General features: G+C 50.8%; 5 protein-coding genes across 5 annotated transcripts; 4 read left to right on the top strand and 1 right to left on the bottom strand.

The window, feature by feature from the left end:
* Positions 1-747: 747 nt before the first annotated feature.
* Positions 748-5,223, bottom strand: HRG_10618 (ABC transporter transmembrane domain-containing protein; the record flags this gene model as incomplete). The annotated part of the gene is made up of 7 exons (XM_044869088.1): positions 748-2,322; positions 2,408-3,145; positions 3,224-3,809; positions 3,947-4,572; positions 4,616-4,670; positions 4,729-4,916; positions 5,044-5,223. The coding sequence occupies 7 exons, from the start codon at positions 5,221-5,223 to the stop codon at positions 748-750; spliced, it is 3,948 nt and encodes a 1,315-aa protein (XP_044715830.1).
* Positions 5,224-6,614: 1,391 nt separating this feature from the next.
* Positions 6,615-8,374, top strand: HRG_10617 (cytochrome p450 domain-containing protein; the record flags this gene model as incomplete). The annotated part of the gene is made up of 5 exons (XM_044869087.1): positions 6,615-6,839; positions 6,901-7,266; positions 7,594-7,620; positions 7,687-8,153; positions 8,209-8,374. 5 exons carry the CDS (start codon positions 6,615-6,617, stop codon positions 8,372-8,374), a joined length of 1,251 nt encoding a protein of 416 aa, XP_044715829.1.
* Positions 8,375-10,579: 2,205 nt separating this feature from the next.
* HRG_10616 (cytochrome p450 domain-containing protein) lies at positions 10,580-12,101 on the top strand (the record flags this gene model as incomplete). Its single annotated transcript, XM_044869086.1, has 4 exons — positions 10,580-10,594; positions 10,659-11,363; positions 11,570-11,871; positions 11,924-12,101. The coding sequence occupies 4 exons, from the start codon at positions 10,580-10,582 to the stop codon at positions 12,099-12,101; spliced, it is 1,200 nt and encodes a 399-aa protein (XP_044715828.1).
* Positions 12,102-13,020: 919 nt separating this feature from the next.
* Positions 13,021-13,923, top strand: HRG_10615 (nmrA-like family domain-containing protein; the record flags this gene model as incomplete). The annotated part of the gene is made up of 4 exons (XM_044869085.1): positions 13,021-13,420; positions 13,475-13,493; positions 13,805-13,807; positions 13,869-13,923. The coding sequence occupies 4 exons, from the start codon at positions 13,021-13,023 to the stop codon at positions 13,921-13,923; spliced, it is 477 nt and encodes a 158-aa protein (XP_044715827.1).
* A 3,032-nt stretch (positions 13,924-16,955) lies between these two features.
* HRG_10614 (AMP-binding enzyme domain-containing protein) lies at positions 16,956-20,018 on the top strand (the record flags this gene model as incomplete). The annotated part of the gene is made up of 1 exon (XM_044869084.1): positions 16,956-20,018. One exon carries the CDS (start codon positions 16,956-16,958, stop codon positions 20,016-20,018), a length of 3,063 nt encoding a protein of 1,020 aa, XP_044715826.1.
* Positions 20,019-24,085: the final 4,067 nt, after the last annotated feature.

Raw genomic sequence — 24,085 nt, 5'->3', positions numbered from 1 at the left:
CTTTATTATGTCGCAGTATATGAATAGTACTACTCAAGCTAATACCACTTCACCACCAGCAAAATAGGGACACCCCCAGTAGAGGTGTTATTGGTATAGTTTATAAGTCTTTATCCTGCTAATAAGAACGTTTGTTAGCCCTATAACAGCCGGCAAGAAGAGGAGCATAGACTTAATACATACATATTAACGACGTATAAACGAAATGTGGAACATTCTCTAATAAGCTTGGTGCATAAGAGGTTAAAAAACAGGTGAAGACAAGGTTGATTATGGTGGGCGTCGCCCGAGGCGTATCAAATACACCTCAGCCTCAGCCCAGACTAAGGTATATTACGTAGTGGCAGCGCATAGTACTCCGTACGTCACTCTAATTAACGTACAGGTGAACTGGGGCGCTGAACGTTCTATGATACGGCATCACCGTTTGCCAGACTTACGGGGGCTTGATACGTCGGGCGATGTCAGGAGCACCGGGGTGCGTGAACTGATTAAGAGACACTATGAGGAAGCACGTCCCTTACGAGCCTACTAGACTCCTGATGGCCTTTAAAAATAGTATATTGGCATCTACCTTATGAGTATCACCATCCATGGAGCCAGAAACACCGCGGAGGAGCAACGTAAATCTGTCTAGAAGCCCGCTTTAAGTCTCGTTGTTACATAAATCAAAGATAGAGAAAAAAGGCTAGTGGCATTTATATTTTCCCGCCTCGGGTAGAGCGGGGAGCAGGAAAGGGGCGCGGCCTAGGCGGCCTCGCGGTCGAGCGACTGGCACAAGACCATCTGGTAGTAGAGCCCCCTGCGGGCGATGAGCTCGTCGTGCGAGCCCAACTCGGCGACGGCGCCGCGGGCCACGACGGCGATGGCGTCAGCGTGGCGCACCGTGCTGAGGCGGTGGGCGACGGCGACGGTGGTGCGGCCGGTGGCGGCGCGGGCGAGCGCCTGCTTGATGGCCGCCTCGGACGCGCTGTCGAGCGCGCTAGTCGCCTCGTCGAGCAGCAGCAGCTGCGGCCGCCGCGCCAGCGCCCGCGCGATGGCGATGCGCTGCCGCTGCCCGCCCGAGAGCGAGAGGCCCTGGGGGCCGCATGGCGTGTCGAGCCCCTGGGGCAGCGAGGCGACGAAGTCCCACGCGTTGGCGGCCCGGCACGCGGCAATGATGTCGTCCTCGGACAGCGGCGGCTCCCCCTCCGCACCCGTGCCGCCGCCGTCGCGGGCGCCCAGGGCCACGTTGTCGCGGATGGAGCCCTGGTACAGCACGGGCTCCTGCTGCACCAGCGCCACGTCGCGCCGGTAGCGCCGCCGGCCCAGCGTGCGGACGTCGCGGCCGTGGGCGCGCACCGTGCCGGCTGTGGGGTCGTAGAAGCGTTCGAGCAGGGCGACAACAGTCGACTTGCCGCAGCCCGAGGCGCCCACCAGTGCCACCATCTGGCCGGGTCCGACGCCAAGCTCCAGGCCGCGGAGCACGCGGTGCCGCGGCCGCAGCGGGTACGCGAACTCGAGGCTCTCGCACTGCACTTCGATGCCGTGCGCCGGCGCGTCTTTCTCCCCGGCGCCGTTGCCACCGTAAGTCGGGCTCTCAGCCCCGTTGTCCGCATCGTGCTCCTCGTCGACCAGCTCGAGGTCGCGGCGCAGGCCCAGGATATAGTTAATAGCGGTCTGCGCCTTCGTGATACTCGTTGTATATTGGAATAGCATGGCAGCCGCTTCGGCCGAGTAGACGACTGCCATAAAGACAATATAGAACTGGCCGTTTGAGTACTCACCCGTCGATACCAGCCGGCCCCCATACCAGAAGCCGAGGGCCATAGCGAGGAAGGAAATAGACTGGCTTAGCGCGTAGAAGAGCATCTTGCCGCCAAGGTCGCCAACGGCCCGCGTGGCGATGCCCTGTAGGTCGGCCTCATAGCGGGCGATGACGACCCGCTCTAGGGCCAGCGACGAGACAGTCCTGATACCGATGACGGCCTCGGATGCAATGCCGCTGCTATGAGCGAAGCGCGCAGCGATATCCTGCTCGAACCGGGACTCAAGCCTAATGCGAATATAGCCGGCGCTCACAAGTGCCGGCAGCGCCCCTAGCACGAGCACGAGCCCGAGCTTCCACCCGTAGACAATAGCGAGCACCGACGATGACAGTAGGTTGACTGCGTTCATAGCCAGCAGGGCGACATTAGCCGACAGAAGCTCCTGTAGCGACGTAGGCTCCGTCGCGATGCGTGAGACAAGCGCGCCTGTTGAGTTCTCAGGCCGATCGAAGAAGCTCATATCCTGGCGGAGCGTATTGTTGAAGACTTCGGTGCGGTAATGAAGCATTACCGTCTATAGAGACAGCTGAGTTAGTTGGGAGATACCCTGCCCGAAGTATGAGAAACAAAGAGGGACAGAGATATAGGCGGAAACCTACCTGGGCGAGCACGTTGGCGAACCACCCGACAAACAGATACGCCACGAAGTTGACTAGTGCGATCACGAAGAAGAGCAGGGCGAAAAAGTTGCCGCGCGCTACGTCGACCGTCTGGAAGGCCACTATAGCCTTGGACACGAGGATGGCGAGCGCCGGGTAGGTGCCGCCGCCGACGACGCAGCACACGAGCGTTGCCGCCAAGTGCCACCACAGCGGCCGCTGCTCGCGCAGGATGAGCAGCAGGCCGTGCAGCAGGCCGTACCGCCCGTCGCCACCCTGCGCCGCCGCCCCGGGCGCCGCCGAGCTGCGCGTCGGCGTCAGTTCAAGGGCTGCCGGCGCCGCGCCCTTGGCCGGGGCGGCGGCGTCGTCGTCACCGTCGGCCCGGTCGGCCCCCTGGCCCAGGTCCTGCGCCTGCACAAGGCGTGCGTAGGCGCCGCCGCGTGCAAGCAGCTGTGCGTGTGAGCCGCTCTCGACCGCCTGACCCTTGGACATGACAACGATGTTGTCGGCGTCGCGCACCGTTGAGAGCCGGTGCGCGATCACTACCATGGTCCGGCCCCGGGCGACGTTATTAAGGGCAGCCTGCACGATTTTTTCGGCGCTAGGGTCAAGAGCGCTTGTGGCCTCGTCGAGGAGCAGTACCTTAGGGTTCGAGATAATGCTGCGCGCAATAACGATGCGTTGCTTCTGCCCGCCCGAGAGTGACGCGCCGCGCTCGCCAATCTTCGTCTCATAGCCCTAGCAGAGGATGCAAGGTGAGCAGAACCGCGGAGCAAGTAACGGCCATAGATAGGAAAAGGACGGTCTTTCCCTTACATTTGGCAGGCTCTCGATAAAGTCGTGCGCGTAGGCCGCCTTGCACGCCTCAGTCACCAGCCGCATCCTCTCCGCGCAATCAAGGCACTCTGTGTTTATACCAGTGAGCCCGTCAGCGACATTCTGGAAGACAGTGCCGCTAAACAGCGTTGGCTCCTGGTGCACCAGCCGAACCTGCGTGCGCAGCCACTGCAGGTTGAGCCCGGCAAGGTCGCGGCCGTCGAACGTGACTGTAGAGCCAGCTTCAACAGGGTACCAGCGCTCGAGGATGCCGAAGATAGTGCTCTTGCCGCATCCACTAGGGCCGACAAGAGCTGTAGTCCGGCCTGCCGGCACGTCGAGGTCAAGCCCGCGCAGGACGGCGGCGCCTGGCCGCGACGGGTAGGCAAAGCGCACACCGCGCAGCCGGATGTCGCCCTGGAAGTCGGGGATGCGCTCGCCGTCGTGCGACAGCGAGTCAGTAGCTGACTGGCGGTCAATAATTGCGAAGACGTCCTGCGCCGCGGCCGCCGCCCTGGAGATAGCCATGGTCTGGGGGGCCACCTGGGTGAGGGCCTGCGCGGCTACGAGGACGGCGAAGATGACGCTGTCGAAGAAGGCCAAGTCAGGCCATGTGGTTAGCGGAATGGCATATGAAAGCTTTATGGCATAGCTCTCCCAAGCCTGGCAGGAGTCTTAAAGAGAGCGATGGCAAGACGCGTTCGGGGAGGGGAGGAGGCTCACGTCACCACAGTGCCCGGGTTCTGGATCTCGCCTGACGAGTACATCCGCATGCCTTGCCAGAAGGCGAGCGCGTATCCGGAAATAACGCAAAAGAACTCGACGGGGAAAAGGATAGCGTAAACAAGCGATTTCTTGTCACCAACGCGCTTGGCGCGGTCGAGGATGGCCCCAAAGCGGCGGACGAGGCCGGGGAAGGCCCAGAAGGCATGGGCAGTGCGGATCGAGACCAGCGCCTCCTCAGCTAGGCTCCCGCTCTCGCTGTAAATTTCAAACATGTTATACTCGAGCCAGGCATCACGCATAATGCAGGCTACTGTTACCGCCAGGTTTAGAGGCACAATGGCTACCACGATAAGCGTTAACTTCCACTGCACGGCAAAGGCCACGATAAAGGCCGTTATAAAGCTGGCCACGCCTTGGATGGTTAGCCCTAGCTTCTCTGAGATGCCTATATTGATGAGGTTGCTGTTGGTTGTAATCTGGCTTGACGTCGACATTGATGGCGTGTCAAAGAACGCCATTTCCTGCCGCAGAAGCTGTCGCAGAAAATCGACTCGTAGTTTCTTGGTCGCCTGGATGGCTGTCACGTTGACCAGGACCTGTTTTTGTCCTCTTATAAGCCCGGCCTGTCGTGGATATGGGGACGAAAGGGAGTGGGCACAGCCATACCGTCCAGATGTACGTTAGCGCAAATTTGCCGATGAAGATGTAGACGAAATACAGTCTGGTTCCCGGCAGCCAGTCAGCCTAAGAACTCAGGGAGGCCGGCAAAGGAGGCGTACGAGTAGCGGGCCACCTCGGCGCGGTAGGCGGCCGGCGACATGGTACCAGCTACAAAGCCGTTGAAGACGTTGACGAACTGGCCAAAGACAATGTCCATAAGGGGCAGGGCGGTGCCCGAGACGACGACACAGGCGAGCGCGACGGCGTTCATGACCCAGCCCATGGCGTCGTTGTATGCAAAGACTCGCTGTGACGGACCATCGTTAGTCATACCTTCATTCTCCTCTCCTCCCTCCCTCTGCTCATCGCCTCCTTTTTCCCTGACCATGAGCCACGAGAGCCGGGAGAAGGGAAGCAAGAAGGGGAAGACATACTAGCAGATACTTGAAGCTCGACGACGAGTCTTGTGGGCCACCGCCGTCGCCGTCGCCTCTCTTCCCACCCACGGCGCCCCCGTCGCCTGCGTTGCATCCCTCCACGGACGCGGTCCGAGGCGCCATGGGCCCCGTGTCGGCCGCGAGGGCGTGCTGCTCGCCTTCTTCGCTCGACGGCATGGCCGTTGCGGTTCCCCTTGGCTCGTGCCGGTCAATTTTCTCTCCTCACCTAGTCTGCAAGGAGCAGAGAAATTCAGCGCGTTTCCCGTGCCTGGAGAGTTTGGCTAACAAGAGGAGGTGGGAGGGGAGGCAGTGGAAGAGATTTTGTTCAACAAGTAGGCAGTCTGAGGACTGGCCTCGGCTGAGCCGTGGATGATGACAATGATCTGACAACAGCAACGTAGCGCAGCACCCAAGACAAGGCCCAGAAAGGTGGCTCAGACAGACGGGCGTTAGCTGTGCACATGAGCGGCCGAGCATGCAGAGTTGCAGACGGATGATCTGGGAAGGGGAGCTTTTGCCCAGTCAATTCTATCTCTCTCGCTCTCTTTACACGCCAGGGCATACGCCGCAATGCAAGGGGCGTGGCCGTGAGACTGTTGTAGCTATCACGGGGCGACCCCGTGTTGAGCTGATAAATAGCTGCGACGTGGTAGGCAAGAGAGCGCTAAATAGTAGAAATAGGAAGCCAACTGCCTTTAATCTGAGTGTTTGCTTTTAGCTTATTTTTATTATTAAAAACCCCCATATATATAAGATCTACTTATATACTTGTAACGTTAAGAAAGAATATTCTATTATTTATCTTTATTCGTTGGACGAGTCTTGGTCCAGTGGGTACGTAAAACAGTGGCCGCGCTACCCTGCAAACCTCCTTGGTTCAACTGCCAAGGATGGCTATGACATAGCGGGTCATCTAAAAACTTCTACGCAATAGCCGTATCGAGCCCGATTCAATCTGTAATGCTCCAGCTACGGACTGATTGCCTGTTTAAAGTATAATATACGTAGTAGCACTCATTACAGGCACCCCAGGAGTCAGCCCTCTGCAGGAAGATGCACTAGTCTGGAGCCCAGTAGCCTCACGGAAACTAATCACTAACGCTTCCCGATTCGCTCGTGTATGTGGTGGGGCTCCTTGCCGACAACCTGCCTGTAAGCGGCTCGGCGCCCGCGGCTGCCGCGGCCTCCGACCGCCCCGTAGCATTTCCTGACGTAGCATCGGCCTTAATTTATCGGGATGGTTTCCCTAGCGTCATCCAGAGTCTCGTATGGATCACTTTGGCCCCAAAGGCAGTCATCCTCTGCCGCTGCACTGTCGACCGCCTGTTAACCGTCCGATGGGACAATATCAAATACTCTACGATATATCAAGCGACACTGTAGATCGAGCTTCCGCCAGTGCCAAGATATGCTTTATAAATCCTCGAGATAGATATATTTCAACCTAATGCCACTACGATACTTTGCACTTCTGTCCCGCGGCCTTGTGCAGTTGCGACGCTGATATTGAAACTTGAAAGCCGGACTACGAATTAGTAACTCAGTCGTTACGACGTACACCGGACAGAATGATGGAGGCCTGGCTGCCCAGCATTGCCTCTGTCCTGCAAATTGCGGCCCCTGTGATCGGTACTGCCGTGTTACTGGTGCTACTATGTCCCTGGATCGGGTACACCAGATTACCATCGTCCATCAAATCGCCCATCCATGTTGACGGGCCAATATCGGCACTTCGGGCATGCCTAAAGGAAGTTTGGGCGGGACCCGAAACTGCATCGAGAGGATACCAACTGGTTGGATCATCTACGCCACCGAGCATGGACAACTTGTGCTAACCATTTCCCCGGCCTACAGTACTCCAAAAATGGACAGTCATTTTCGCTGCTCAATATCAACTTTCGTCCTCAAGTTATCTTGCCACCTAATCAGGTTCGATGGCTCATAAGCCAGCCAGAGAACGTGCTGTCTCACACCAAAGCCGGCGAAGACGCAGACGCATTGCCTTATATCCTGCCTATGTTCGATGAAACAGGACTCCACGCCTTCTCCAAAGTACTACAGAACAACCTCAGCCGCAACATCGCCGAAACGGAGCAGGCCGTCCTAGAAGAGATGCAACATGTCCTGGGGCAACTACTGGACGAGACAGAGTCCTGGCAGGAAATTAACCTCATGGCCGTCCTGGAGAAAGTCATTTATCAAATCGTTCAGCGGATCTATGTGGGACTTCCACTCTGCCGGGACGACAGGTACATGGAATGTGTTCGAGGATATGGCCGCTCACTTGGGACGGCCATGGGCGTGGTGGGTTCTCTTACTCCGTGGCCCCTCAGACGGGTTATGGCGGCATTCGCGAGTTTGCCAGTCTACTGGCATCTCCTTCGTCTCCAGCGGTGGCTTGGTCCGCTATTTAAGGATCGGATGGATATGTTAAGAATGGAGGAGGGAGAAATGGGGAGCGTGCTGAAAGATGCGCCAGAAGATCTGATAACCTGGATGTCACGGGCAATCCTTTCCGGCGTCGGTCCTAAGGCGGTAACTCCGAAGGGATTGGTTACGTGGGTGGGGGTCTTGGTGAGTGTCCCATCGTATGCAGAATGACCGCGGTTGACGTCTAGTCCGCCAGCTAATGGTTTGCAGGCTTTCTTGCCCACAGACAACCTCGTTGCGGCTTGCACCAACAACCTACTGGACCTCGCGGGTTCCGATCCGAAGCTTGGCTACTTCCAAACCCTCCGCGACGAGGCTAAAGCAGCGTTTGCCAAGAATAAGACGGCGGGCCAGCCCATCTCGCATGCATTGAACCACATCGACAGTGCTCTCCGAGAAAGCTTGCGGATGAATTCCCTATCCTCACGAGCCCTACATCGCCAAGTCGACTGTGCGGGCGGGATTGTGCTGCCGGATGGACATAGAGTCCCCCGGGGAACATGGCTGTGTCTTTCGTCGGGCGACATCCAAAGCGATGACGACTCGTTCGAGGAAGCAAGGAGCTTTAAGCCTTTCCGATGGGTTTCGAAGCTTGCCGAGAGTGAGACTGACAAGGGCCCTACGCTGCCGCTGACAAGCGGAAAGTATTTTGTGTTTGGGCATGGGCGACACGCCTGGTAAGTGCTTCTCTGACAGTCTGCTGCAAGCACATTTCTCTAACTGTGCTTTGAGCCCGGGACGATGGTATTCATTCCACGTCATGAAAGTGGTTATAGCGTACCTTTTGGTGAATTATGAGATCGAGCCTTTAGAGAAGCGGCCGAGCAATACTATCTTTGCAGATATCAATGTCCCGCCTATGGCCCCTATTATTCGCATGAGAAAATTCGCCTCCTAATCTCGTCAGCTTAGTTTGTTGTTCTTATATTACACTAGCAACCTGCAACAATGCTATTGAGGGACAACCGGAGCTCCTGGTATATACACCACTAAAGCAGGTGATTTGCCACATCGCTCTATGAATGTGTTCGTATACGTACAGAATGTAAACGCTGCTGAGACAAAGGGGAAGGGGAGGTACCTTATTCACTCCACCACCTGCCTTCTGGCCAGCGGGCCAGTTACGCCGGCAGTGCAACGGGAATTAAAACAAATTCCATTAGCTGTAGTACTTGGTCTGAATTGTGTCAGAGGTCAGCCTTGGGCCCACGTGCACCATATCATTCTACCAGCATTGTTTTTGAATGGATGATTGCCGATTCGTTCGTGTGTGATACCGACGTCGATAGGCACCTTTCTAGCCAGCCTGGCTGCCAGATCTTTCGTCGGCTCCAGTACCGACGCTAAGGTGTAGTTTTAAGCTAGTACTTCGTGCCGTTATTGTCGATAAACATTTTGGTGTTCCTCTTATAGAGCTTCTTTTTTCCTTTGAGCTTCTAAAGCGTCTTTCTCCCGTAGGCGAAGGTTCCAGCCCAAATGCAATGTGTAATTGCTGCTCTCTTGCAAGCAATAGGCTTTTGTTAAGGAGAGCCGAGCCTAGAGGGCCGAAGAGCTGGAAAAGGGGCCAGCAGAGGGACGTGCGGAGGGCGTGACTCGTGTATAGGAACATCTCATCGCCCTCTTCAGCCAGTTATAGAGGGTATATGTACCTATATAAAGCCCCTCACTTGCCTCGATAGACCAAGACATGCATCACTAAATTCATCTCTGAGACTCCTACACCTTCCACTGTGCTCCCCAAGCAGGGCTTGGGAGCTTTCTATTCTGTGTGTATAGTACAGTAAATGGAAAAGGCCGACTGATGTTTGTTTCGTAAGCAGGTGCCTTTGTGTTGTCTATATAGAGCCAAGCAAGAAAGCTCGAGCTTGAACTTCATTCGCCTTCAAGACGTTGTTATAGCCACCGGCTCCGCAACGCGGAGCCGGTGACAGAAGAGAAAGAGGAAAAGACCAAGAGACGAACTAAGGTCTATGTTCCCTCCCCTCTTCTCGTCCCCATAGACGGTCTTTTTTGTACCCCTCTTTTCCCTTGCTGGACCCTTCCTGCTACAATCCTTCCTACTCCATCAAGAGGACTGGTACAGCGGGGTCCACTGCATAAAACTCAGAATTAATAAAGCGTTACACTTATCTGACACGGCTATACTCCTGCACTCTACACTAAATTCTTACGGTGATGTCAAGGCACCGGAGGAGGTTTGGTGTGCGATACCTCCTACATTCCCCTATCAGACGGCTATCCGGCATGGACGCTGCAAGCAGACGGCGGCATGTCAGCTGCACCAACCTGCAAAACCTGGGCTTACTTTTTAAGGTTATTACACGCAATATGCCGTCTGACATGTCAAGTAAGAGAAGACCACCCGATAAAGGCCCATTTGCTCTGTAGCGCGGGCATCACAAAGAAATGAGCCAACACCGGCTTTGTTGGTCCAACGAGCCGAGACGTAGTAACGATGTATCAGATCACGAAGCACACGTCAGCTCGGTTCGGCACGGCACGGATATTGCTTTGCCACCTGGGCCGCATGCCGCTTCTAGCCTTGCATAGCTGACGACGAAAATCTCGGAAACATCGGAGCATGGGGAGCGCCACACATGCATGCCGTTGATTGACGGGTGGGCACGGCGCGTTTCCCTGCAGGACATACGAATACTTCATATATGCTCCCTACACCCTAGGGCGTGGCATCGGGAGCCCAGTGGTTAGCGAATTTGGGAGTTTACCGTCATTAGAAATATATAATTTACGCACCCGTAAGCATACAGTCCAGATACAAGGGCAGATTTAGCGGCGGGTTTAACGTCAAAAAGTAGGAAACTACCCACGGTCTACTAGCTAGGAAGTGCATTCTTGACCATTTGACAAAAAAAGGCAGGAGACCTCTTCAAACTCCACCATGGAGCTTCCAGACGTTAAAGCCGGCTTGGCCTTGCAGATTTTTGCGGCACTGTTCTTTCTCCTCTGCCTGGTTTTATTATGCCCTTGGCTTGGCTATCTTGGCCTGCCGGCGTCGATGCAATGGTACCCCTCAAGGCCAAGTGGGCCGCTCTCTGCGCTCAGGGCAACCGTCAATGAATATCTTGGATCAAGATCCAGCGAAATGGGGTATGGAAAGGTTTGAACACTACTCGTCTCTTTACACGATACACAGGCTTACAACATCCATCCTGCTTCATTAGTATTCCAAAAAGGGACAGCCATTCGCGCTGGTGAACCCGAGCTTCTACCCCCAAGTCTTGCTGCCGCCTGAGCAGATCGGGTGGCTGGTCAGCCAACCGGAACATATATTGTCGCATGAAAAGGCTAATGAGGACATTCATGCTCTGCCGTTCCTTGCCCCAGGGTTCAACAACTACGCACACCTGGAATTGATTAGGGCTATCCGCCATGATCTGACTCGCAACATCGCCAACACTGAAGCAGCATTTCGGGACGAATTGGAGCATACAGCTAGTGAGGCGCTGGGCCATGCTGGTGACAGCTCATGGCGAGAGGTCAATCTCGCCGAAACCTTAGACACGATTATCTTTGGAGTGTGTTTGCGCATCTTTTTCGGGCCCTCGCTCTGCAGAGATGCCAAGTATATTCATCTGGTCAAGACCTGGACTCGGGTCACTGGCGGCCTGATGATTGCCGTGTCTCAACTGGTTCCGTGGCTGCTTAAGCCGGTTGTCGGCCTCGTGGCTGGTCTCCCCATCTACTACTACTGGTTGCGAATGATAGCTTTCCTCTACCCCACGTACAAGCAGCGGATCGTATACCTTCAAACAAGCAAACAATGTCCCCCCGAGGACATGGTCACTTGGATGGTGGATCTGGCCTTAAAATGCAACCCAGGGAAAACCCCGAGCATCAGTGCGCTTATAGTCCGGCTGACTCTCGTCGTAAGTGTACAACCTTTCCAGGCTGTAAATCCATATAATTTCCCTACAACTAACCCATTCTATCGGCATTCTTACCTGTTGATGTCCTCATCGCCATGACACACAATTTCTTCCTCGACCTTCTCGGCTCCGATCCACAACATGGATACTACGAAACCCTCCGTGAAGAGGCCAAAACCGCACTGACATCGCGGACGGCGCCTCAGCTCGAAAGTGCTATTCGCGAGAGTCTGCGCCTGAGTCCACTTTCCGACCGCATGCTTTCTCGTCGGGTCGTTCAGAAGGGTGGGATCAGGTTGCCGGACGGCCAGCTTCTTCGCCATGGGACGTGGATCGCTGTCGCGGCGACAGGCATTCACCGGGACGAGTGCAACTATGAGTCTCCGAATGAATACCGGCCATTTAGATTTTGTTCCACCGAGGAGAAAACGGGGAAACCCAAGGCGTCCACTCCGATTCCCGCGACAAGCGAGAAGTTCCTGGCTTTTGGTCATGGGCGGCATTCTTGGTGAGTATTAGCCCGCTTTTGCAGGCATGTGCTGACCGCCCCTCACCTGTAGTCCTGGCCGTTGGTTTGCTTCTTATGCAATGAAGGTGATGATTGGGTATATATTGGTCAACTATGAGATTGAGCCGTTGGACAATCGCCCGTCCAATTCAATTGTTGGTCAGACAATTGTTCCTCCACTAGAGGTCAAGATTCGGGTGCGGCGGAAGACTGAAACCGAATGCAAATGATCCAGGGTACTTCAGGCAGACTTGGCGGAGAGTCTGGGCGTTATCCAGCTTCAAGTTAACTCAAGTCTTTTACTTTATATTAAGTATGCCGCTAACAACTTATGTGCATGGCGAGGGTAAAGCGTAACCCCCGAGCAGCATCATTATGTTACGATACGACCAGGTCTTGGTCCTATCTCATCAGCTCATTTAGTAAAGGATGGCAAATAGAGTATATCGCCGGCCGGCCGAGTGGCCTACGTGACCGATGAATCAATGGGTGATTAGAGTGATTACTGATTATTGAGACACAAAGATGATGTAATGATCCAAGCTATGCTATAAAGGTTAAGATAAATATATAAAGACCCCTATTTTTACTTCCTGAGTCTAGGCACTAGCTGGTTGGGTTTCAGTAGGATTACGATTTTAATAGTACTAATTATTTAGTACCAGGCTGTCGTCTATTACTAATATAATATTATTTTCCTTTAACCTATATCTTACTCTATCTACTAATATAAACTTTTCACTTTAGAAAAAAATAAGCCAAGCATATAGAAAAGTGATAGCATATATTTAAAAGCTATTATTAGCATTAAGAGAATAAAAGCGGGACTATAACATATAAATTTATATTATTAGCGCGCTCTTATGCTGCATGACAGCACCTGACCCACCTGGTGGTTGCCTCCGACCTGTCTCTGCATCTCTATATTAACCACGGGGTGCTCTAAGTAACACCTGGACCACCAGGCCATGTCGCATGTATAAGTGCGTGGTGCTTAGGCAGATTGCGGCAGACACCCCAATTGTACTATATAATGCGTCATTAAGCTCCTAAGCTAATTTCCGTCAACGCCGGCGATTCCCATCTCATCTGAAAGCCCGCGTCATACGTGCGTTGTTCAACAGCTCGCATACCTTGTTTCTTACGATAATGGCCGCCACCATCGCCATCTTTGGGGCCACAGGGAAGCAGGGTGGATCCGTCGCACAGTCTCTTCTACAGAACCCATCCTTCCGAGTTCGTGCCATCACACGAAACCCCAGCTCCGAGGCCAGCCGCACGCTAGCTTCAGCTGGAGCAGAGATTGCCCAGGCCGATGGATTTCACGAGGAGGAGATACTAGCTGCTTTCCAGGGTTCTTGGGGAGCATTTGTCAATCTCAACTCGGATGACAAGATTTGGAGGGACCCTGAGGGCCCAACCGAGTTTGACTTGGGAAAGATTATTGTCGACGCGGCCGCCCGGGCCGGCGTAAAGCACTTAGTCTTCAGCTCAGGTCCCCCATGCGTCGATATGACGGGAGGCAAAGTGAAGATGAATGCCATGGAAAGTTGGTAACTACTTTGAGATGGATCGCCCTTTCATTCATACTGACGGCATATAGTGAAGTACAGGATTGAGCAGTATGCAAGACAACCGGGAAAATTTGAGACCGTCGTACCAATCAACGCCGGATGGTTTTTAGAGAATTTCCTAGTCAAGGAAGCTGCTCCGATCTTTGGCGGGTTTCCTTACTTCCCTGATGAGGAGGAATATCTTACATTCCGGGTGCCCTATTGGGGTGGTGATAACCAGGTGCCATTCCTAACCGTCCGCGACGACTTTGGAGATATTGTTCATGGTATATTTCTCGATCCGGCAAGATACAATGGCAAAGTTATACACGGGGCGAGCTGCTTGCTGCCGTTTGACCAGCTGGTTGCTGACTTTCAAGATGGTAAATACAAACTGTTACCCCCCCCCCCAAGCAGATAGCTTGCTAACATTAAAGCGTCTAGTGACTGCAAAAAGGTCTCGATTTCAACCGATCTTACCATCATGGGAGGCGTTTAACACCTGTGGGGTCGCCGAGATGGAGGACGTAAAGCTTATGTTTGGCTTCGCGCAAACCACTGGAGGCCGCTACTTTGGCCCCGAGCCCAGCGAGACCGAGACTGCCGCGGAATTAAAAAGAGCAACAGCGGTGGCTTTAGGGAAGCCAAGCAAACAGGGTCAGCTCACCAGCGCTAAGGAATGGTTCCGCGCGCAATTTGCAACCAAGGCTTGATGTATCGACTTATCGACCGCTACATGGACCCCCTGAATCGTGTTGTCCGTATATACGGACTATAAAAAAATGAATGAATAATATCGATGATCTCTCTCTAGCTATAAAATGGGAAGGAAGGATAGGTCCTATATAGACATGGCTGACATGGGATCGACGTGACCGTGGAACCTTCTAGAGACAATCAGTCTTTCCAATATGATGTATCCAGACTTATCAAACGCCACACTGGCTCTTTGAATCGCGCTCTAACTGGATCCGCGCATACTTTGCAACTAAGACTTAACGTATTTAGGAGGTATGCAAGAGGCACATGAGGGATACTTGGGCAGGGATGAAGCGCAGGAGGTGAAGGGGTCGAGAAATAGCCGATGAGGCAACTACTGAATGTGGTTGGTGCACTAGGGGTCAGATGTATAGGTTGTGAAAGGGATGGATCGTATTAAGGAGGACCACCGTGGGCGCTGCTCTTATACACAGCGCCTCGGGTGTCCGGACTATCATTTATCCGATGTCCTCGGCGGGGGCCACAGCGTGTTCCCTGCTGTGGCTGATGCGGGTGGCGTAGGGCTAGTCCCTGTGGCGCCCTTCTCGCATCAGTGGTGGGCTTAGACCACTATTTCTGGAGGCAGACAAGCTGTCTCAACTTTTACCCAAATAAGGTCTAAAGATTGCTGCGATTTACTTTCGTTGCATGCCTTCGTCCTATGCTGATGTTAAGGCTGGAAAATAGGTTCCGAAGGAGTAACAATGTTGTTAAATGTGTGCCAGCGCCCGTTTTGCGATCAAACAATTGGTCCTAGAATCGCGGCTGAATCTCCATCCGATGCCGCCTGGTGCGCCTACGCTAAATAACGTTGAAGTGCCCACGTGATTATTATACACACTGGCCTAATGCGGACTTCTATAATGATCCAAGAGAATGCAGCACTCAGAGGCCAAAACCAGCCCCAAGAACTATATCAGGAACATCTTGCGAAGAGAGCATATAATCAAGCATGAAAGTTAAAGGGTGATAGGGCAGTAACTAATCTATTTATCCCACCGTTCCTTGCTTTCTAGCTTGAATAAATATGACTCTGTTATATATTAACGCGCCCTGGCTTCTGATATGATGGCTTCTCCTCTGCAATGACTCAAGTACCCTTTTTGTCTAACACCTTCGGACCTACATTGTTAACCCCTTGAACATGAGACCAGCCTGTTTCCGGCAATGTTCCCGCTTATAGGCGAAGAGGGTATTCGACTTATTATTAGGGAGTTTTATTAGTAGACGAATGCGACATCGACTGTCCTTACTATCCTTCCACTCTATGGTCGGTATTGGCTATTAATCTTAACTTATATCTCAACGATCCTCTTTAGCTCTGGGACATTTTCGAAAGACTTTGGTACTTTATATTCAAATTCATGATATCGAAGCATGGGGTATAAAGTACCAAAGTCTTTTAAAAATGTCTCAGGGCTAACATAATGTCACAGTCCGAGATATGAGACTTCCACAGTTATAAGACTGTGACATTGCGACAATACGAGTCACGTGGAAATATGTTGGATGCATTTCCGCACTAGCAGCATATTGAGCTTATGGAGATACAGTATAGTACAAGACCAACAGCATATTACGCAACACCACAATATACACCGCTTGCCAACACGAGAGTATTGAGAGAATTTTATATTGCTGACATATAAATACGGATCATTTATATTATTAGCAGTGCTGACGGCAGATGCACACTGCGGGCCTTCGGACTGCGCGGTAGCACCAGTGGAGGTTTGATCTGCAATGCCACCACGATGAAGTGATTAGCATCGTTCCCTTATCGGACGGCTATCCGGCACGGGCAGCAAGGGCACACGGCCAGCTGTACCGTGGCGAGAGCATGTCAGCTGCACCGTCGTCAGGGCGCTGCTGGTGCAGCCAGGCTGATACGACGCTGCGCCGAGACCGTAATATTAAAAGTTCCCGGCGTAGTCTCAGATTAATGCGGTTGGATACCCAGAGCTTGGATCTGATGATCGACAAGGCTTCTTGCGTGACTTTCGCCCTGCATGGAGATTTCGGTCCCGCCGGAGTTGGCTCGGACAAAGTTCCATAGGAATGCTGGCTTGTTTATATGTATAGGGATATGGGCAGTGTTGGGATAAAGAACAAAATAATGCTGCTAGAAGAGAGGTTCGCCGACTTGCTGCTCACTCGCCAGAGGACTACCGTTTACATACAGCGGGGTTACAAAATTTCTGCCTCATGCCATACAAACAGACACCAACTTCAGCGTCGCGTAACTGCCCCACGGAGTAATAGTTATATCTTCCAAATAAGGTAAGTGGGGCGCGGCACACATTGTCGGCGCGGCACGGCACGGATATTCCCTTGCCGTTTGGGCCGAATGCCGGCTGGGGCTGACAAGGATGCCCCTCTCTCACCTAGCCCATCCCGGTCCCCGAAGCTGCCGGGCCTCAATTCTCGACTTGTTCCCCACTGGACGTCTAACCCCCTGACGCTGACTGCGCAGCGTGAGCAGCATTATCCCGATCTTGTTCAGCCATTCATCCATGATGCTGCGTGCATCCCCCATGGTTGAAACCGTTGGACAAAATATACGTGGCTGTTTGTTATGCTCTGAGGAGGCAGGAGGGCTGGGGGGGCTCTCATCTCACGTGCGTATTAAAGAGGCAAACTGCCACTCCTTTAGAGCAATCAACCGTCCTTTCGTTCACCATGACGAGTCCGTTTCAACTGACAAGAAAACTGCCCATTGCCTTCTTGATTCAATTCTAACGCATTTTCCCAACTTGCCTGTCGACGTCAGAGATGCCGTCACGTGTCTCGATTCCCGGCGACGAGTATGATCTAACGGTTGCTCGCGGCCTCGGTCTCGGCCAGCTCTTCTACAGCCAGGCTCAGAAATCCCCCAAGGCTATTGCCGTCGTCGATGGAAAATCCACCTATACGTATGCACAGTTGCACTATCAAGCCTCAAATCTGGCACTGCAGATCTCACAATGCACATCTGGCAACCAAGAGCCGGTGGGAATTGTGGTGCAGCATGGCGTGGCCGACGTCGTGGCCCAACTGGCGGTCATCTACGCCGGCGGCAGCTGTACTCCCATGGACCCAACACTTGCCGATCATCAGATTCAAGGCCGGCTAGCGCGGTTGAATGCTCGTTGTGTCCTAACTGACCGGGCTAATCGCCACCGCGACCTGCCTCTTGTCGTTGTCTGCATCGACGATGCGATAACGTCGACTCCTGCAAACGAAGCATACCCAATTGCCACCGGCCTCGAGCATTGCACGCACCTTATCCACACCTCAGGGACCACAGGCGAAGCCAAAGCAGTCCGGGTTGCGGCCCGGTCTATCTTACACGTGGTGTTTCATGCCCCGTTTGAGCCTGTATACACATCCGATGTGGTGGCCCATGTTAACAACAGCAGCTTCGATGTGTCTCTTTTCGATATTTGGGCGCCCTTGCTTCGCGGTGCGCAGATTGCTATCTTGAGTAAGGCTGTATTGCTCGACATACCCGTTATGGCGAGCGAAATCAATCGTCTAGGCATCACCGTTATGGCTACCACCACTGCCTTACTTAACCTCGCGGCCTTTACATATCCTCAGGCCTTTGCCAATTTACGCATCTGTTTTATTGGGGGTGAGGTGGCCAACCTCGCCGCCTTAAAAATCATCTTCGACGAGGGTCCCCCAGAGATACTTATCAATGCTTACGGGCCGACGGAGTGCTGCATCTTCTGCTTGGCTCATCGCGTTACCCCCAAGGACATCCGCGACGGCTCCATAAGCATCGGCATGCCTATCGGTCGCACTATTGCGTGTATAGCTAACGATGCGGGCACCCCTAGTGACGAGGGGGAGCTCTTGATCGGCGGTCCGGGCCTATCCCCAGGCTATGCCAACCAACCGGGGAAGAACGCCGCTGCATTCATAAACACCCTCGTCCCGTCAGCTGACGCGGCCGATGTGACGCGGCTCTATCGGACTGGCGATATTGTACGGCGCCGGCCGGATGGACAGATTGATTACATCGGTCGCCGGGATCACCAAGTTAAGATCCGGGGGTTTCGCATTGAGCTTGGAGCGGTCGAGACGGCCCTCCTTGGGACTGGTCACTTTGCGGAGGCGGTAGCCATGAAAGTTGAGATGCTACAGAAAGGAGCTGGCTCCATTCTAGTGGCATATGCAGTGCCCGCCGACATAGCCAACCCACCTGCCATCAATGAAGCGTTGGAACTGGTTAAGGCCAACCTTCCGGATTATATGGTTCCTCAGCTAGAGCTTATCTCCCAGATGCCTCTAAACAGCCACGCCAAGGTAGATCGCATACAGCTAAAGGAGATCTTTGGCCAACGATGGAAGGATGTCCACCAGCCGGAACTGCGGAATATATCTCAAGATATCCGTTCCACGCTGGCAGGTCTCTGGACAAGCACCCTAGCATCGCCAGTCACCACATACGAGGACCATGATGACTTTGTCAGCCTTGGCGGCACCTCTCTTCAGGCGTCCCTGCTTATCAGTCAAATCCGGCGCATCTTTGGCGTCCACGTGTCCCTTCTCACACTATACGACAATTCTTCCCTTGGAGGTCTAACATCAGTCATTTCAAAGACTATGAATGGCCGACAGGAGACTCTCCGCGACGAGAGGAGCACCTGGCTCGCCGACAGCATGATCGCCGACAGCATGCCTTGCCCGTCAGGCCCAGTTGTTGACTGGCGCCGGGACACAGAAGGACGCATCTTCATTACGGGGGCGACTGGATTTGTAGGCGCGTTTATGCTTGCCGATCTGTTGCGCATGCCGCAGGTTCATCAGATCGGCTGTCTGGTCCGTGCGAGCGACAGTACCGCTGGTCTAGAGCGGTTAAGAGCTGCTATGGCTAAGTATAACCTCTGGGAGGAGTGCTTTGCTGACAAGTTGCTGGCTATTCCTGGCCTGCTTGAAGATGAATACTTGGGAATGGGCCATAAGAGGTTCAATGAAATTGCCCTTTGGGCCAGCGCCGTCTTTCACCTTGGAGCTCGGGTCAACTATACGCAGCCGTACTCACTGCATCGGCCTGCCAATACGCTAGGCACGCTGAACGTTATACGCTTTGCCTGTGCCGGCCGAGTGAAGCCAATCCACTATGTGTCCAGCATTTCTTGCTTTGGGCCTACTGGGTTTGTTACGGGGGCGTCTACCGTGAGGGAGGATGAGCCCCTGCTGCCGCATCTCGCCGCCCTCCCTTACGACCATGGCTATGCCCAGAGCCAGTGGGTGGCCGAACAGTTGCTACGACGCCTGATGGACCGAGGCTTTCCGATTGCTGTCTATAGGCCGGGCTTCATTACTGGCCATAGTCAGACAGGGGCCTGTAACCCAGATGATTTTTTCTGTCGCTTGATCCATGCCTGTTGCGAAATGGGATGCTACCCCAAGCTCCCTAATCAGCGCAAGGAGTTTGTGCCTGTGGACTATGTCAGCTCGGCTATATTACACATTGCCGCATCACCGACGTGTCTCGGCCGCGCCTATCACCTTGTGCCGCCGTCTCGGGCTGTCTCGGTTGACATGGACGAGTCGATGGACCTTGTCGGCAAAGCCGGCAGCTCGCCGATGTATGGAGTGTCCTATACCGAATGGATAGACCGGCTGGCGGCCTGCCCGCCGCAACGCCTTCTCCCGCTGCAGCCCATGTTGGCGGAAAAGGTCCAAGATGGGCGGACGCGGTGGGAATTATACGAGAATATGCCTGTGTACGAGACGACGAACACTGACGAGGCGCTGGAGAGTTACCCGGGGGGGCTAAAGTTCCCCGTGTTGGGGGTCTCATTAATGAAGAAGTACCTTGATTTCCTTCAGGCAAGACAATAGAAGTAGCATTAGGCTAGCAAATCATTTGAGAATGCAGACGGGACCAAGGGCCTAGGTGTCACGACCCAACGAGGGTCTCAAAGACCTAACAAGGGTCCCAGTGGGCCATAGACCAATGTGTAGCTATTGAGGGTTGAGCTCACGCCCACACGCACCAACAGGCGCGCCCCTCATCCCTATAAGCGGAGACGATACCATCGCCGCATCCGGAGGCACCAAATGCGATAGTCGACCTAAGGGATGCTAAGGAAGTCACTTAACGGATCCGGGTAACCGTAAGCTGCCGGATTAGTAGGGAAACCTATTCTCCCCCGCACTTCGTGTATATATATATAGTCACACCAGCGGACTCCCTCTTTTAGGCAGGAGAGCGCAATCTACACCCTCTTTCTTCAATGCAAAGACCTAATAACTAGCAATACTAGGTGCTTCGACGGGGGCATGGTCATGGAGTAGACCCGACAGGGCACAGGCTGTGGTCGCGCGACTACCCCCCTCTGCCACGCGACAAAAGGTAACGAATTGACTAAGCTGCCCGGCTTGTCAATTAACCACACTTATCAACAGTCTAGGCAACGCCTGGACTCTTACAGGCATCTATACCCTAAGGAACACACAGCCCGCGTAGCAGAGTCTTTGGCAGGATCCTTAGCAGAGTCTCTAGCTAGTGTACTAATGCGAGAAGGGCGCCACAGGGACTAGCCCTGCGCCACCCGCATCAGCTATAGCAGGGAACACGCTATGGCCCCCGCCGAGGACAAAGGAGAATAGATAGTCCGGACCCCCGAGGCGCTATATATAAGAGCAGCGCCTACGGTAGTCCTCCTCAATACGAATCATCCCTTTTATAACCTTTATATCTAACCTGTGGACAGGCTCTTCACTGCAGTGAGGTTATTCGAACTGGTTCAATTGGTTATATCTTGTGTAACTAGGGAAACGTGTCCCATACAAACTGTGTGCAAAGACCTTCCTCCCTGTGTCTCACCTCTTACTCGCACGTGACTAGCGCGGTCGATTAGTTATACGTGCGCGATCGGTGCCTAGTGCACAGGTGGATCCAACATAACCACTAGTATAATAGTGTGAGAGCGCTACTAGGAGGTACGGGCTGATAAAGCACTCGGGTACGTAGTACTAATGTGTCGGCAGGGTATCGGCAGGGAATCGTGCCTACCCCGCTCGCATATTATAGACCACTCGCTATTCCGACGGAAGAGGAAAAATCCCTCTTCTTATAAGCTTTAGTCTTACGACGAGGAGAACACAATATATATAGCGCAGTACCTCTAGCTATCTCTACTACCTAACTAATCGTACCGTAATACGTATTCCCTTATAATTTCTAAAGCTTCCTTTTTTAGTTACCTAGTCGAGGCCTCTTCGTTACGTATATTAAGTATCTACTTAGGAGATAAAGAATAGGAAGATATATCCTTAGAATAGACCCCTACTATAGATAGCGTTATAACTATATCGAAGATATCGCTACTTATAGGTATAAGATAACTATCTTATAAGGAAAAGCTTACGGCTCTATAAGCGCGGGTTAAGGAGCTAGAGGAGACGAAACGCCTATAAGATCGCGTTATATAATTAGAGGAGGGAATTGCTAAACGCGCCGGTACTATCGCTATCCGTTTAGGGAAGCGTTAATAGTCTTACTCTCTTAAATCGGATAGTAGTCGCGCGGGTAAGGTTAAGATTAAAAATATCGCTTAATTATCTTAACCTACTAATATATAGAAACGTCTAAACTAAACTTACGATCTAAAGGACGCCTTTAAGGCAGCGCTTAGATATTTTCGTCGCAACGAAATAAAGATCCTCTACGCGGTAGATTATATATATAGCGACTATAAAGCGAGATAGCGCTAATACCTTAAAGAATAAACGCTAATTGACTAGACTAAATATAGTATAGATTAGGTATACTTTAAAGAATAGATACTTATCTTAATTAAGGATACTATAAATAAAAAGATACTATTAGCGACGTAATTAAAGGAGGCTCGCTAACGAGAAGGCTAGTCCCCCTTAGAGTTTAGCTTATACCTTAACTCCTTAGAGAGGTATTTTAAACGCCTATCGGAAAAGGCACGTATTCTTATATTTTTTATTAAGTTAAAGCTATAACTTTAAGACTAAATTAACCTCTACTTAATACTTATTTATACCTATTAATAGGAAGAGCTTATATAAGTCGCTTAATAATATTAGGATATTACTATTAATAAGAGGCAACGTACTAATATTACTTTTACCCTTAAAGGAACTAAGAATAGAAATAGTACTATACCCTAAGGTAGTATATATAAGGGAAGGAATTAAAGAGGCCGATAAGCTAGGCCGAATCGTTAAGGAAATACTACCGATTCGACTAATAACTAGTAAGCTAGCGATAAACCTACTAAGGGCTAAACTAAGGGACGTTATCGAGGAAAAGGATCTTTTACTTAATCGGGAATTATATATTTTTAATATAATAAGCTAGGATACCTATCTATAAAATATACTAATTTTATAAAAGTAGAAACCCTAGTAAAGACTCTTAGACTTAATACCGTAAAATAGGGAAAAGGTAAGATATCTAGGTAAACGCCTCTCTCTTAATAAACTTAATACTTATAGGATAGTTACTTAAAACTCCTATAATAATATTAAGGCGAAACCCTATTAAAGTCCCTATATACTTAGACACTTATAGTACCGTTAACCTTATAAATATATACTTTACCCGATAGTAGGGATTACTATAAGTAGCGCTATTATACCTTAAGTTATTAAGGCTTAATAATTCTTAAGGTATATAAGTAAAAGTAGAATTTTAGGAAATTAAGGAATTACGTAAGACTACGTAATAGAGGGGAAGAAGGAGTATAAGGTAGGATTTTTAATAGAATTTATTAGTAATATATTAGTATATAAAAGAGGTATTAAAGTTAATAATCCTCTCTTTATCTATTAGCGGATATACTATCTTATATAGATAATTATAGCTAAACGGAAGAACCTTTTAAGACTAGATTTAGGCTGCCGTATAGCCCTAAGACTAAGGAATTTAGTAATACCTTAAGTATATTTAGGAAGTGTCTTAGTTCTACTAATATTCGTGTTTAAAGGAGGTTAGTTATACCGGTATTCTTAAGAGGTCTTAGCTAGTATTCTAAGCTAGCTCTATTTCTTTAATTCCCGATTATATAATAACTAGCAACCCGTTTAATATATAATAACATATAAAATAATAAGCGATTCTTACTCTATAATATAGGATTTTATCTATAATTAATATACTACTTATTAGCTTATATAATTAGGAGAGTACGTTATAGCTGCTTTATTTATAGTAGGAATACTATTCCTTATAGCCTCCCTTAAAAAGTAGATTTATATACTCTTTACTAATTTATTTATAGTAGTATATATATAGGGTAAAAACTTAATTTAGGAAAACTATTTTTATACCTTAATAGGATATATAAAAACCTATTCTTTCTTAGGGAAAAAAATTCTTAGGTATATACTAATAGAAAAAACCTATAGTAGGAAAAATCTATAGTTATAATAATTATTTATAGGATAACCTTATATAAGGTAAAACCTATTATTACTAGGAAAATCTTAATAGATAAAAACCTAGTAAATATTTTTCTAGGAAACCTAAAAAGGAAAAACCTAGTAAGGGAAAAATATAGAAAGTATAAGAAATATCTAAAAACCCCTTTTAATTGCTTAGGAACTTATATTAAGGATAGACCGTCTTTAAATTTATAGAGTAATCTAGGTCTTAATTCCTTTATAAAAATATTAGCTATATTATCTTTTAATTTAATATAAAAAACTCTAATTTCCCTTTCTCTTATACTAGTTCTAGTATAGTAATAGGCTAATCTTATATACTTAGACCTTTTATAAAATTCCGGATTTTCTACTAATTTAATAGTAGTAGTATTATCTATTAAAATAGGAGGTATAGTATTAGGAATCTTAATAGATAGATCCTTAGTAATATTTTTAAAAAGTATATTTAAATAAATAGCTTCTTTATTTACCTCTATAAGGCTAAT

The sequence above is a fragment of the Hirsutella rhossiliensis genome, assembly GCF_020360975.1.
Source record: "Hirsutella rhossiliensis strain HR02 chromosome Unknown scaffold00016, whole genome shotgun sequence".
NCBI lineage: Eukaryota > Fungi > Ascomycota > Sordariomycetes > Hypocreales > Ophiocordycipitaceae > Hirsutella > Hirsutella rhossiliensis.
The sequence above is the reverse complement of the archived record's forward strand: the minus strand, read 5'-3'. Positions and strand labels throughout refer to the sequence as shown.